The sequence below is a fragment of the Telmatherina bonti genome, assembly GCF_933228915.1.
Source record: "Telmatherina bonti genome assembly, chromosome: 1".
In the NCBI taxonomy this organism is placed as follows: domain Eukaryota; kingdom Metazoa; phylum Chordata; class Actinopteri; order Atheriniformes; family Telmatherinidae; genus Telmatherina; species Telmatherina bonti.
The window spans coordinates 33,496,410-33,511,130 of NC_136619.1; the positions used below are offsets into that span (position 1 = coordinate 33,496,410).

The 14,721-nt window shown below is 38.1% G+C and overlaps 1 protein-coding gene across 1 annotated transcript in view; it reads left to right on the forward strand.

Annotated features, from left to right (window-relative positions):
• Positions 1-14,721, forward strand: part of map2k5 (mitogen-activated protein kinase kinase 5) — a 59,368-nt gene that overhangs the window by 40,460 nt on the left and 4,187 nt on the right. Inside the window, exons 20-21 of the mRNA XM_079246377.1 lie at positions 930-991; positions 1,946-1,991. Coding sequence (XP_079102503.1) covers positions 930-991; positions 1,946-1,991 — 108 coding nt within the window. The remainder of the gene's footprint in view (positions 1-929; positions 992-1,945; positions 1,992-14,721) is intronic.

Consider the following 14,721-nt stretch of genomic DNA (forward strand, 5'->3'; position numbering starts at 1 on the left):
GCTGTAGAGATTGATGTCAGGGGTAGATGGATAAACATTTGGATTCGGTCCGATGTACCCTTCGTAGATTCCATTACTTTTTAAAACAGTTGGAAACGTAACTTCATCTAGGGCAGATTCAAATCAGCCTTTTTGATTCAAATCCTTGACGTTTGCTCGGAAAGTCCGCTTTGTTTGTGGAGCTGTTAATGCGCCAAACAAATTCTGATTTGGACCAAAGAAGCAGTCTGCCTACAAACGCAGGTCTCGGCTCGTTTCAAGCAGACCAAATACAGGAAGTGGACTACAAAAAAAAAGTACCTTCCTCCATTTGAAATATCATTACTTTGTGGGTGAATGCATAGCAATTGCATTAGGAGTCTTCTGTCTTGTCTGTTGTTCATACTGCGGTCATTGTTGTGATGTATTTCTGCATTTTACTTGCATGAGACAAAATAAAAGCCCGAAACAGCGATAGCAATTTCGTGCTCTACGTTAAACTCAAGTTTTCTTCGTCACATGGGTCTTGTCCTCTCTTTTACTAAATACTAGTGCAGCGCCACCTTTGGTGAGAATGCTACAACACACCTGACTCAAATCAATGGTCAATTGGCAGAACTTGTCAAGCTCTGCATAAGTCTGCTAATTAAGTCTGATGTGAATCCAGGGAAACTCGGATTCACATCAGTCTACAACCCCTGAGCCACAGCCCATCTCATTATTATTGAATTTTTTTCTATCTTCTCAACTTGTGTATACTTATAAACACTGTTTGAAGGGAAAGAAAAGGTGAGAAATTTTCAAAGAAATGAAAAATACAAAATTAAACAATATTACAGGTGTTTTTTTTCACAATTAAGTCATATTATGTTATTTACAGCTTAAGAAACACGTTTTTGTCAACCAGTTATCATCATCCCAAATGACAAAAATTTTATTTCCCTTCACAGGACCCGCCAGTGCTTCCTGTTGGACAGTTCAGCGAGAAGTTTGTTCACTTTATTACACAGTGGTGAGTAAGGCACATTTACATGTTTTAAATGTTGTTTTTTTTCTTCAGAAAGACAGCTTATGACTGTGTTGCACCTCTCTGACTTTTAGCTTCTACTGGTTTTATGTGTTTGGCACAAACACACATATCTTTTACCCTACAAAAACACTGCAAAAAACCACAAGCTGCATTTGGCATGACGGACAAGATTAACATAATTCTTGTATGTGAATCAAGGTACAATGGGATTAAAGTGCATGTGCAAGTGCACGTTAATGCATTGTGGTTGTTTAAGCTTTAACTATGGTACTCTGGTACTGCTGGTACTGGACAAAAAGCTCTTCTCTTTTTTGCAAAGGCTGATTGGTTTGTCTAATGCATCAGGACAAATACACTGTTTACTCTCCTTTTCCCTTTGATTTATTAGCCACTTGTAACCTTTACAGTTAAGCAAACATGTACAAACCACATTGAACCATTGCGTGTATGTGTGAGCTCAGCTCTCACTAGTAGGCCATGCCAGCTGTTGTTTTTCCCCCCTTGGCTGCTGTGTTTACTCAAACAGGGCACTTCTCTCTTAGGACTGACTGAGGCACAGGTGCTCTGCCCTGCCATTGGTGTGCAGAGTTAGTACTCTCATTTCGGACTTCTCTGAGATGGTCATGGTCTTTTTACTGGGAAATATCTACCAGTGTCACAGCAAACTGTACACAATCACCCATGTTGGTGGTTCTGATAAAAGAATGTGTGTCCATATTTATATGCCCACATATAAAATGTCTTAATTATCTTGACTAAATTAAGTGTACGATTAGAAAATTCATCCTTTTTCTGTTTCTATCAAGAATCCGTCTGTACTCCCTTAATATTTAAAGGCATTCCCTTGAAAAATTTCTTTACGAAAGTACCTGAAACTGTTGTATACACACTACTTGTACATTAATTTTTACTTTTTGGGTTGTTTTTTTTTCCCAGTATGCGCCGGAACCCAAAGGAGAGACCTGCGCCGAATAACCTCATGGTAAGTTAAACCAAGCCTCCCAATTTCAAGGCTCACAAAATATATATTTTGAATAAATGCATACAGGTGACTTTCTTATTCACTCATTTTAAAAAGAAGTTTTAAAAGTTTTCAGTTAAACATTATTTTATTATCTGTCTCTTTTGGAATATGGAGTTGTATTTCCTGCAGTGATTGAGGTGTTTTGGGTCAAGGACCCTCTAAGCTGTCATTGCTGTATGGAAACAACAGTAATGAACTTTTTGCTACCAATGAAAGTGTCACAGAGATGTCTGCTAGTAACCTTGAAGAAGGATTGAGACCCTCTTAAAGAGTAATTCATTCAATTCACTGCTTTGGAACCAACCCAAATGAACCTTACCTAGCTGTAGAAGAGTCTAATCATTCTGGTTTACAAAATTAAACTTCATAACCTTGTGGTTTTTTTTCTAACTAACAAAGGAAATCAGAATAATAAATCCATTACGATAGTGTGTGTGTGTGTGTGTGTGTGTGTGTGTGTGTGTGTGTGTGTGTGTGTGTGTGTCCAAGTGCGCCTTTTGTGCTTGTAACAAAAACAACCTATTATTTCAGCTTCATTCTTACTAGTTCTTAAATCCTGAAAGTTAAGTTTTAAGGTTATTTCTCTTTTGAAAGCTTAGATTCAGTGTTGTATTGTTTTGTTGGTATTATTATTGTTACTATTATCATCATTATTTCTTCCAATTCAGTAGATGTAAATAATTTGATATGTCTCAGAATTGATTGCAACATATTCTAAGCATTGCAGAATATTTTTCATACAACCTTTCAAAAGTAGCTTTGATCAAGTTCCAACTTCTATTGTCACGTTTCACGTTTTTCACGTTTTTCATCCCGTTGAATAAAAATGTCTGACTACGGTAAACTGAAAGAAAATGTAAGTATTTTGAAAAGATTTGAAAATGACTTGCATTGTCCAAAAATTGTTGTTGCTGGTGGTGTTGTGAATGAATGAATTGTGTAGTTAAAGCAACACTGAAAACAAGAAATATTACTAAATTTATTTATCTTTGTAATAGATAAGAACTGCACACAGTCTCCACTTGGTAATGAGCTAAAGCTGAACTTTTGTGTTAACTTAAATGGATTCAAGATCTCATTTAAAAAAATTAAACTTAGGTTTATATGACACATCTGTATCCATATGAGTAGGCCTGTTGTGTCTTTTGTATAATCTTCACAGGGTATACAGTAAAGGCACCTACACACCAGGACCAATGCAAATAAACAACAAAAAATTGCAAATAATTTGGAGGTGAATATCAGCGTTTTTGTCTTTGCACACTAAGTACGACTTGAAATAATAAATAAATTATAGAAATTCTAAGACAAACTGCGATGGGCAAGTTGGATTCCACATCAAGCCACAACAATGGTGTGCAGGTGCTGCAAAAGAAAAGACAAAAAGAGCGCAATGGGTACATCTAATTATAGATAGAGAACTTGGGGAGTTTTATTGTTTAAATGAGGAGTTGAAGCTGAACCACGGCTGTTTCAGGAAGGACTTTAGGACTTCCGTGGGACAGTTCAAGTATCTGCTTTAGCAGCTGGCTGCTTGCTTGAAGAAGCAGGGAAGAAATAATAAAGACACTTGGCCATGATGATACAAAGTTTGAATGAAACAGCTGCAACAAAGTGAGACTGCGTAGCTCACAACCGCCAATCTATCAATCTACAGGCCTTCTCTGATTGGTCGATTATATTAAGAAAAGTCGACCTCAGTTCCAAAAAAATAAAACTCGCAAAATCCCTGGATGGAATTTTGTCACCGATGTGAACGTTGCCATTGATGTCATATTGACTTGATTAAAAAATATCACCATGCAAAGTATTCAGGCGAAATATTTGGAGCAGGTGTGTAAAGGCCTCAAGGCTTGCTGGCTGATATTATGATAGTAAACTTCAAGTAACAGTGAGTTGAATAACTTTCAAATGCCAAAGTCAAATTTTCTGCTTCCTGGCTCTGGCGAGATGGTTTTATAAATAAGAGAAGTGATTTCAAGCTTCAACTCTTATCTGTTATGTCTGACAGTTACACAAGCGCAGCATGTGCCTCCGTCCCAGTGTGGACCTGAGCATTTTCTCACATCTAGCATTAGCACACAAGATCAGCTGTTTACACAGACTTGCTTTTAAGAGTTGCAACACACTCAGGATTCTGTGTTAGAACCAAGGACAGCAACATTTTATTCCACAGAGAGATGCGTGCTGAAGGTGAGTGTTTTTGGGGACGGACAGCTGGTGGGTGTTAATGCAGAGCTGCTAACAGATTATATGTTCTCAGTCTCACACTAGAAAAGAGGAGTAAAGGAAGATGTTGGTTGAACAGGGATTTCAGGTCAACATAAAAAGTAGAAGATTGTCTTTTTTTTCTAATTTAGATTAAAACATTCATCTTAATTGGAACACATCCTCCATATAAAATACTTCAAGGAACAAGGGTTACATCACATATCTGTAGCCTAATTGATAGACCTCTCCAGCTGAATTGGCAAGTTATCCCCAAAGTTATTAACCTACTTGATTCGGGGCATTTTGTAAACCAGTTTATCCAGTGCTGCTTATTGGTGTTAAATTGTTCTGAGCTGAGGTTTGCTGTGTGGCATCCTCCTTAAACAGACACATGTCAGTGCTTTCTTGCAAGCTGATTAAACTTTTAAATTAAACAGGCTGTCTTTACTGAACTGCTGCTTTTAATTAAAGGGATAAAAATAAAACTCTTGGAACAAACTCAGCTGCTGGTTGGAAGAACACAAACAACTTTTAAGATAATGTTCGGCCGCTAGTATTGTTATCCAATTTGCATCATCGCATTATAAATGAGTCATCTTAGAATCTGTTAACATGCATAAGGTCAGGATTTTTTAACAGAGCACATTAAAGTCTGGATTTTGAGTATTTTAGCTTTGTAGTTTTGCTGTCTGAAAGGGAAATGTAGTCAATATAAAACATATTTTTGTTATCAATTCTATAAATCCAGACATATCAAATTTGATACCTACAGTCTCTGAGACATTTTGCATCATTTTTAGTAAAAGCTTTGCTCAGTATCCTGCTGAACACAATCTAAAACTGGTCTTCTGCCCCCTAATAGAAAGAAAATTCTATTGGGGGCAGAAAATTCCTCTATAATCTTTTTGACATATCACATAGTAATAAATGGTAAATATCCTCCCCAAAAAATGGATAGTTTTTTGTTACATTTTATTAATGGTCCAAATAAAGACCTCATAGAAAAATTGGATTGGATTTTTCTTACCATTTTTTTCCTGGGTCTGGTTGTAAATGGTCAACAGTAAATCTAACAAGATTTGTCTTTACAAAGAAGAGAGCAGAACTGATTTTTTTTTTTTTTTTTTTTTTTTACCTTAAAATGTAACATTTAGGATATGTTAAAAATGGTACTAATAAAAGAAAATATCAAAAGACTTAAAAAAAAAAAAAAAAAAAAAAAATCCAAAGACATCCATGTTAGGGCAATTGGTCACTTTAAAATGCCCATAGGAGTGAGTGTGAATGGTTGTCTGTGTTAGCCCTGTGATGGACTGGCGACCTGTCCAGGGTGCACCCTGCCTCTCGCCTGAAGGCTGCTGGGATGGGCTCCAGCTCGCCCACGACCCTAAATCGGATTGAGTGGTTTCAGATAATGAATAAATAAATGAATGAATAGAAAAAAAAAACCTGTTTATTGCAAACCTGACATAAAATATGGAACAAGTTTAATGTACTATGTGATGGAGGGCTCACCTAAGACATTAATAAAGAATGAATTGGGAACCCAAACCATGTCTGCAGTGACTGTGTAGTGTTTCCAAACAACTTGTCTTCCAATTGACTCTCCTTAAGCAACAAACAGACCAATTTTTATAAGTTATGAAACTTATTTTTTTTTACAAAAATCAAGCTCCCATTTTCCTCAAATAATTTTTATTCTTTTTTTTATGACAGAAAACCCGCTTGAGAACAGTAGTGATATCCTGACATATGTTGCTTTTTCAATTATTTTTCTTTCTTTTTCTTTACATTCAAGTTTACCGATGCTTTGAGTCAGGTCAAAGCAGGTTGACAGTGGAGAGTTTGTTTCTGTTTTCGTCAACCTTTTTTTTTTTTCCACCAACTCTCCAGATTTTTTACAATGCCCCAATTCTTTCATATTCATTGTTCTTTCAAATTTTCACTATTCTTTCTATTTTTGACTCCCTCTATCTCTCCATCTTGCTTGTCTTTACTTTGCACATTTTTTTCATCCTGTAGGCCTTTCATTTCTTTCTCTACATGATGAACAGAGATATAAGGTCATGGATGCCTGCATTCGTGGCACCAACCTGATGATTGTCTTTCTCTTCATTGCCTCCATCCTCCCCATCTCTCATTCTACCTCTCCATTCCTGCAGCCTCCTGAGTACATTAAAACTCTTTACCTATTCTATCTGTATGTTAATGCACCTTGCTATTGGTCCCCCTTTGCACCTCCTCCACTGTTACAGAGAATCTGCCACCATTTGCTTTCACGTTATCCATGGAAAGTAATCTGGGAAATTGCACAGTGGTATAGACACAGAGCAAATAATGCTGCTTTGTAACAGTACACACCCATATAGTAGTTCTAATCAGGTTTCATCATGTGGTTTCTGGAATAACTGGTATCAGCTTTTATTGACATTATTGTTTATTGTTATTATTGTTACTCGTATTTTACCCTTTTAAATGTTCTTTAATATAATACAGTCTGATTGCAGTCCTGCAGATTCAGGATTTTTTAAACTACCTTCACTGGTTCTTTGCTAATGTTTTTGATATTTCTATTTCCATTAGTTCATTTCTACTATTGTGCCCAGCAAAAGCAAACAATAAAAGCAACAGCTCTTTATTAGGTTTAGACAATAGCAATTCCAAAAAGGTTGGTACCTTGTGGCCTATGTAAATGAAAACAGGCCGCAGTTATTATAACAGTGAGAGCTTTTAGTAAAAGGAAAATAATGGTTCATATTAAATTTTTGGAAGAAAAAAAAAACATTTAAAAATATAGAGATAGGAGCAACAAAAGTTTGGAAGAACATGATTAAACTAATTCAATTAATTGGCCACAGATGAGAAATATGACTGGGGATAAAAAAGAACAGGAGCAGAGTCTCTCAGAGAAAGTTAGTAACATTTGTAACATTAATCTGAAACTTGAGCAATTTCAGAATAATGTTACTCACCATGAAATTATGAAGATTTTGAATATTCATCATCCTTTGTATGATGGCTTCTTCATGGAAGACCTTCAGTGCATATTTCATTAACCCAGAGCTAAACCACACACATCAGCTGTTGCAGCTTTGTCACAAAGAAGTCCAGGTGCTGGACTGGATTGTCTGACCAGACCTTTTACTGGCTAATATCGAGTCACACAGTCCACACACTGCGAAAAAAAATAAATAAATCAGCTATTTGTAGATGATGACAAGCTTGAGTCCTAAATAAGACAAGAATTTGTCAGCATGCATACATGTCCAGCAACTATTTTCCTCGATTCCAAGACATTTATTGACTTCTGTTTAACAAGGGGGGGATGCTGCAGATTGGTAAATACGACTCTGTTTGAGTCCAGTTAAGATATCTGCTGGCAGATTTTATATCTGTGACTTATAATTATATTGTTTACTGGTAAAACAAATACCACTGAACCATTTGGGACTTCAGTATGATCACAGTACAGTTGACGATCATATTCTTGGCCTCCAGTCAAAAAGGAAATTTGGGGCTTTATTACACAGCGCTAAGCCTCACTTGCGTGAAAATCGTTGGTCTTCTTCTGTAAAGAATTGCATAATGAACCATCTGAGGGAAGTGTTTTTTACCCTCTCCTTATCCTAATGCATCTTTTATGGTAGACACCTTATCCTGTCATCATAAGCTGATGACGTTGGCTCGTTGAGGATACTTTCCATTGGCCCTCTCCCAGGACCTGTGCTGCTGGTATTTGGTGATGACCTGTCCTGTCTGAGGTTTCTGGCTTTGGGTTCTAAGCAAGCTCTTTCTCCTTACCACTCTAGAGTCTATGCATCACATTTAAATGTATTTATTTATTTATTTATTTATTGAACTGTCACTACAGTTTGTATTGGTGTTCAAGAATATAGAAAAAAACATTATGAAATCCTAAAGCTTTTTGTTTCTGATTTGATGGACACTTCTTTTCTCCCACCCTCCCACCCCATCCCTCATTCCCAAGCCAGCAGCCTTCACACAGCCTTTTAGCACCCTTGTCAACGCATCCCTCCTATTCCGCTTGTCTATTCAAAGGGGAACACACATGCACATGCACACAGATTTCATAGCCCCTTTCAACCCCACAGACACCAGATGAGCCCCTCGGTCTTTCACAAAAGAAACCTCTCTTGTGTCTGACTCCCCGAATCTAGTTTTGATTTACACAATTACACATCCCCACACACACACACACACACACACACACACACACACACACACACACACACACACACACACACACACACACACACACACACTAATTAAAACCTGACTGGCAATCAAGTTAGTTGATCAAATCAACCAATTCCAGTTTATAAAAAACACAAGATATATGTGATTTCCTGTATTTGCCCATTTATTAGGACTCTAGTTGTTTTCTGTTTGGTTTAAAAAACAAGAAAAACAAAGTGATGCTAGTGCTGGTTTAGAGAGACTATCTTAGTTACTTCTCTCTGTTTCAACCCCCCAGCAACTGGGGTCCAGCTTGAAAAATAAAGAAATTAATCTAATCTTTCTTAGAACAAAACCCCTCTTGTGTCTGAGGTTGGTGCCATGGTTATACGAGCAACTAAAATAAAGTGACTTCCATGTTTATAAGTCCCATACGGGCATAACATTTCGTCTGCCTAATTTAAGAAAGAACGACAAAAAGCAGAACTTGACTCTTAGAATCTAATTTTTGATTGGTTTGTTTTTACATTTGGGCACAAAATAATGCACAATATTAACGTACATATATCTTTTTATAAACTTAATAAGCTTTTTGAAGCATACATTTTCTTCTTTTATCAGAGACAAAGGTGTCTTATTGACTGTTGTGCATTAATACAGACCAAATAACATCTAATCATCCATGCATTTCTTGTTATTGTTTATTTTTGGTGGTCGGCACTGCCTTTCACGAGTTGTAGTTATCATGGTTCTTAAAACTTTGAAAGCAGTTTTTGTCTCTGAGGAATTTGTGTCTCATTGCTGACATGGATACATGTGTGAAAAGGATTTTCACATGCATGCCTACATATTGCTGTGCCTCTTTGAAGACTTGTGAAAAATCACTGCTGTCCTCCTCCCTAAACTTTTCTGTCAGCACCTTCCCTGCCCAATGTTTTCGCATTTCACCCTTGGGGCTTCATCTGTGTAAAGCCATTTACACATATTGGGACAACACTGTGGAGCAGCTCATGTCTTCATTGCTAAAGCCAAAATTGCACCTAAATCAATTTTAGACTGTGTTAATTCAACAAGAACAAACCCCCAATGTTTTAATCACTTGCTCTACAACAAACAGCCTTGAATTTAAGTTTTTGTTGAGGTTTAGATGGAAATGATGTAGTAATTATTTTTATCTCCTTTTTTCTAACTTTTGCAAGTTGACAGCACTGCTATATGTGTTGTTGAGTCAAATTATAGATGTATCTTAATCTGAAATTTTAATTGGAACAATTTTTCCATCCCATTATACAAACAATGAACGGGAAATTGAGTTATTTGCTAGTTTATTTTCTAAAACTGCAGATCTGTGGACTTAGACAAAATAGTGTTGGAATTCTGCTTCTCTGTGGAAGATAATTTAAATAAACTTGAATTTCCTGCACAGATATGATCTTTAATGAATTTCAGATGCAATGACGTTAGCAGTACTCCTGAAACTAATTAAACTAATAGCTGATTTTTCTCAGATATTAACAGATAAATCAGAATTTTATTAGAGCATGCTTTGTGTGACTATGAATTGATATCACATTACTGATATCTTTTTCCTTTGGATGAAAGAAACAGAAACATAGGTGGATGACAGTAAGTTCTTTGGGAATATGGCTGCAATAATGCACTTTAAAGGTCTAACAAAAATATGACGCTTTGCAGTTTCTGTTAAGCATATATAATTGATTTAAGTTAAAAGTGTATATGCAAGGCTGATTACAATCACTAACCACATCGTCTGGATGTGTTAATCTGGTTTGTAAACTTTGATTTGTAATGATTTAGTTGAACTACACAATATACTGTACACCTGGTGTTGTGTCCCACATGGCTTTTGGAAGTGGATTAGCTGTGTGGATTATTCCAGGAAGACGGAACATCTTATGGTATGACTCCTAAGAGGAGTTCCTCTACATTCCCTGACCACCTAGGCTGGTCAGATTTTACACACAGTCGCACACCAACCAAATGTCAGCCAGTTTCCAGTGGGAGCTAGCGATTAGCATGCAAATCTGTAAAGACCTAGTTATTCTATATACCTCTTCACCTTCTCTCAGTCTGTCACACACACACACACACACACACACACACACACACACACACACACACACACCATGTTTCCTCCAACCCTCATCTAATGAGGTGATGACCAGTGCTGTGTTATAATTGCCTCAAACTCCTTTTTAATTTCTTCTCGGCGTATTAATCATACATAGAGTTATTTAAAATCGCATAAATTAATCTTGAATTAAACAGACCCTTCACAGGTTTCAAACAATTAAAGTGTTCGGTAGAATTTCCCCTGGGTTTAAGCTGTTTCTGTTTGAGCAGAGCAGTAGTAGGTGATTATCCCAGTTTGGTATGGCAAGACAGTGATTAATGTAACTTTTAAATGAGTCCTTCCACAATCTCACCTCTGTCCAACGCAGAAAGTCAAACACCTTCAGTGACCTAAACTGTAGTTATTTACTCTTTACTTGTCATTCTTCACTTAGAGGTTTATTGCTGAATTCAGATCACTAGTAGTTTAATCAAAAGGAAAAACGTAGAAACATAAAGTGGTTTAATATGTATAATCTGAAGCAATTTTCCCTTTGGTGTGTTGCTTCATGAGGAAAAACAAAGAAAAATGCAAATATTTGTTTTGAAAGATCTGAATAAAAAAAAAAAAGGGCAGTAAAAATGTATTATTTTGTTTTTGTGACAACCTAAAGTGTTTCTATAGATCAAGATTGATTTTTATTTCTGCATTTTTATTTAACAAAAAAAAAAAATCCCTTTTGGAAAGTCAGAATTAGTATTAGTGTCTTTTTCACACATTTTATACTTTTATTGATTTTACATTTCTCTTCTGCACAACGCGTAGTGGTTAGCACTGCAACCTCTTAGCAAGAGGGTCACTGGTTCGATCCTCAGCTCAGTGGCCTTTCTGTGGGGAATTTGCATGTTCTCCCCAAGTTCCCTCCAGGTGCTCCAGCTTCCCCCCACCTCCAACCTCCCAGTGGTTGCCCTATGATGGGCTGGCTGGCGACCTGTCCAGGGTGTACCCTGCCTCTCGCCCAATGATTGCTGGGATAGGCTCCAGCTGCCTGCGTCCCCAAATTGGACAAAGGCAGGGATGTCCAGCTCTTGTCCCTGAGGGCCAGAATCCTGCAGGTTTTCCATGTATCCATGCTCAGACACACCTGACTCAAACTTTAGTGCAGAGCTTCATTGGCTGTTTGATCCATTTAATGGAAGCCAGGTGTGTTGGAGCAGGAATATACACTATTCACAAAAAGTTAGGGATATTCAGCTTTTGGGTGAAATTTCACAACAAGCCTAAAATGCATTCAAACCTGTTCAGGTGAACTTAATGTGATCTTCTCTAAGCTTTTAAATGCACATGTCCAACTGTTAAATGTTTCAATAAATTTTGCACAAGTTGCTGTTCTCTAACAAGGAGCTTAACGGCAAAAATCACGGCAGGTGTGTGATCCTTGAATTGACCAATAAATGTCCTGGTTCAATTAGAGCTGGTGTTTAAACAGTTGTCCTCATCATGCTGTTCACATTTTGACATCATGAGACCAAGACGACACCTAACAATGGAACAACAGTCCCTTGCCATTGCGATGCTTCAAACAGGACGTTCTCAGACAGAAGTGGCCACTGAGCTTGGAGTGTCACAGAGTGTCATCAGCAGGTTGTAACAGAGATATGGAGAGACTGGAAGAGTCACAGAAAGGCCTAGAAGTGGACGTCCTTTGGCTACATCCCGTGCTGATGACCGCTACATTGTGAACACTGCCCTGAGAAACCGGATGATGAATGCCACTCAACTCCAGGCACGTTTAAGAGAGGTGAGAGGCACCCAAGTGTCACGTCAGACCATTGGAAACCGTTTCCATCAGCACGGTCTGCGTGCTAGACGACCTGCACGGGTACCTGACCACACCACCGGGCACAGGCATCATCGTCTTGCATGGGCCAGGGAGCATTTACGCTGGACGAGGAACCAGTGGGCCTCAGTGCTGTTCTCTGATGAAAGTCGATTCACACTGAGCAGAAATGATGGCCGGCAACGATGTTGGAGACGCCAGGGAGAGCGCTATGCATCAGCCACTGTTGTCACCAGGCGAGCTTTTGGTGGTGGCGGTGTTACAGTGTGTGGGCAGGGGTGTCCACTTGGTACAGAACTGCCCTACACTTTGTGAATGGTACAGTGACAAACCCATACTACCTGAATAACATCATTAATCCAGTGATTGTGCCCCTACATGAACAGCACAGGCCTAATCTCATCTTCATGGACGACAATGCTCCTGCTCATCGAGGCCGCATCATCAGGGAACGGCTGTTGGAGACTGGTGTACCTCAAATGGAATGGCCTGCACTCTCTCCAGACCTGAATCCCATTGAAAACCTGTGGGATCAGCTTAGCCGTCGTGTAGAGGCTCGAAACCCTGCACCCCAGAACCTCAATGACCTGAGGGCTGCCCTTCAAGAAGAGAGGGATGCCATGCCTCAGCAGGCAATAAGTTGCCTTGTGAACAGCATGAGACGTCGTTGTCAAGCTGTAATTGATGCTCAAGGGCACATGACGAGATATTGAGACGTTCAAATTTTTTGTTGTGGTGTAACTACCATTGTTGTTACCTTTTGTGTTGAATGAATTTTTTGCGATGAGGAAATCAGTAGTGCATCCTTCTACTTAAATGTCTTACTTTTATGATATTATATCACTGTAGCATGAACATATTGCATTTTCCATAAATTTCACCTGAAAGCCAAATATCCCTAACTTTTTGTGAGTAGTGTAAATAAAGACAGCGACCCTCGAGGACCAACTTTGAACACCACTAGACTAAGCGGTTTGGAAAATGAATTATTAATGCATTTTTCTTCATTATGAAAAGTTTAGGTTTGATTGTTTTTGTTTGTTTGAGGTAATGAAGACTAATGAAGTCAGTTTCTTACCTGCAATAGTTGGAAGTCAGCGTGAGATGCAGCCTCACACATTAGATGCAGCGTGAGATGCAGCATAGTGACGGGGAAGTTGAGCTTGAGCTAGTCACATGGGAAACCCAGAAAAATTAACTTTAACCTTCTCAAACAACTCAAATTACAAAAATTTATCGTGGTTTGAGCTGATGTTGTATGCAGGCATCACCACATCGGACGTTTGATGTTAAAATTGTGCTTTTAAACATCATCACATTAACAGTAGCTGCCCAGCATATCCTGCCACTGATGAGCCGAGTTGTTGGACAGCTTGCTGCTTATCTTACTCTTACAAAGACTGGAAAAATAAGTGTTCGGGCTGCACATTTCTCAACAGCTAGCAATATAACAAAGCAATGCAGCGTTCTTTAGTTCAGAAAACAGTGACAAAGCAAATAACTGTGATGCAAAAGTGTAAAATTCACTGTGTAGCGTCCCAACAAACTGCTCCTTTTTAGGTTTTAGTTATTTTAGATACTAAACATTTGCTCATTTGGTTTTATCTCAGCTTCCCATCAGAATTTCCCATCAAAAATTTAGTAGTCATTAAAAAGTTGGTGTTTGCTCAGTTGAGTTAATCAGATCTGTTAATCTTTGGTCAATAAATCACCAGAAGTAGTTTTTCCTTTCTTTAAGTGCAACTAAAATAAAGACTTATATGTTTCCTTTAAAGCCGAGTAACTGGATGGTATTGGGATCTAAATGGGAGATGATTTTTCTAATGGGACAGTCTGTTTTTCCTTTTGTACAGTTGATTTTTGTCACACTTTCTCAAACCGAATGTATGCAGTGCATGTTCTGTCATGGTATATGTCGAGAGAAATTAAAGATTGTCCCTGCTGTTAAACTGCAGTCTTTGGGTGGGACCACCATTGGTACTTCAGCTATAGTTAACAATACTTTAGTGTCTTGGCATGTGTGAATTTAAATGATAAATTTATTCCTTTTATGAAACACTTTTCTAGTCTTATTGACCCCTAAATACTGAAGTAAAATTCACATTTTATAATTTGCATACCCATTTGTTACCGTGCTTCTTCGTGTGTATGAGGAGCACATTTCTCAGACAACAGCAGAGCTTCTAAATGTGGACATGTGGTCTGAACCATTGACTGATCGAACTTCCTGCATCACGGCCACCAGGCGATGCTGCATGTGTATATGACAAGCGCCTTCATGCAGGTCAAACTGCAGCAGATGTCTGTGGCCTGTCAGGGTTCATTTCTGGAGCAGAGGTGATGCTGCTTGAATTTAAAACCATCAC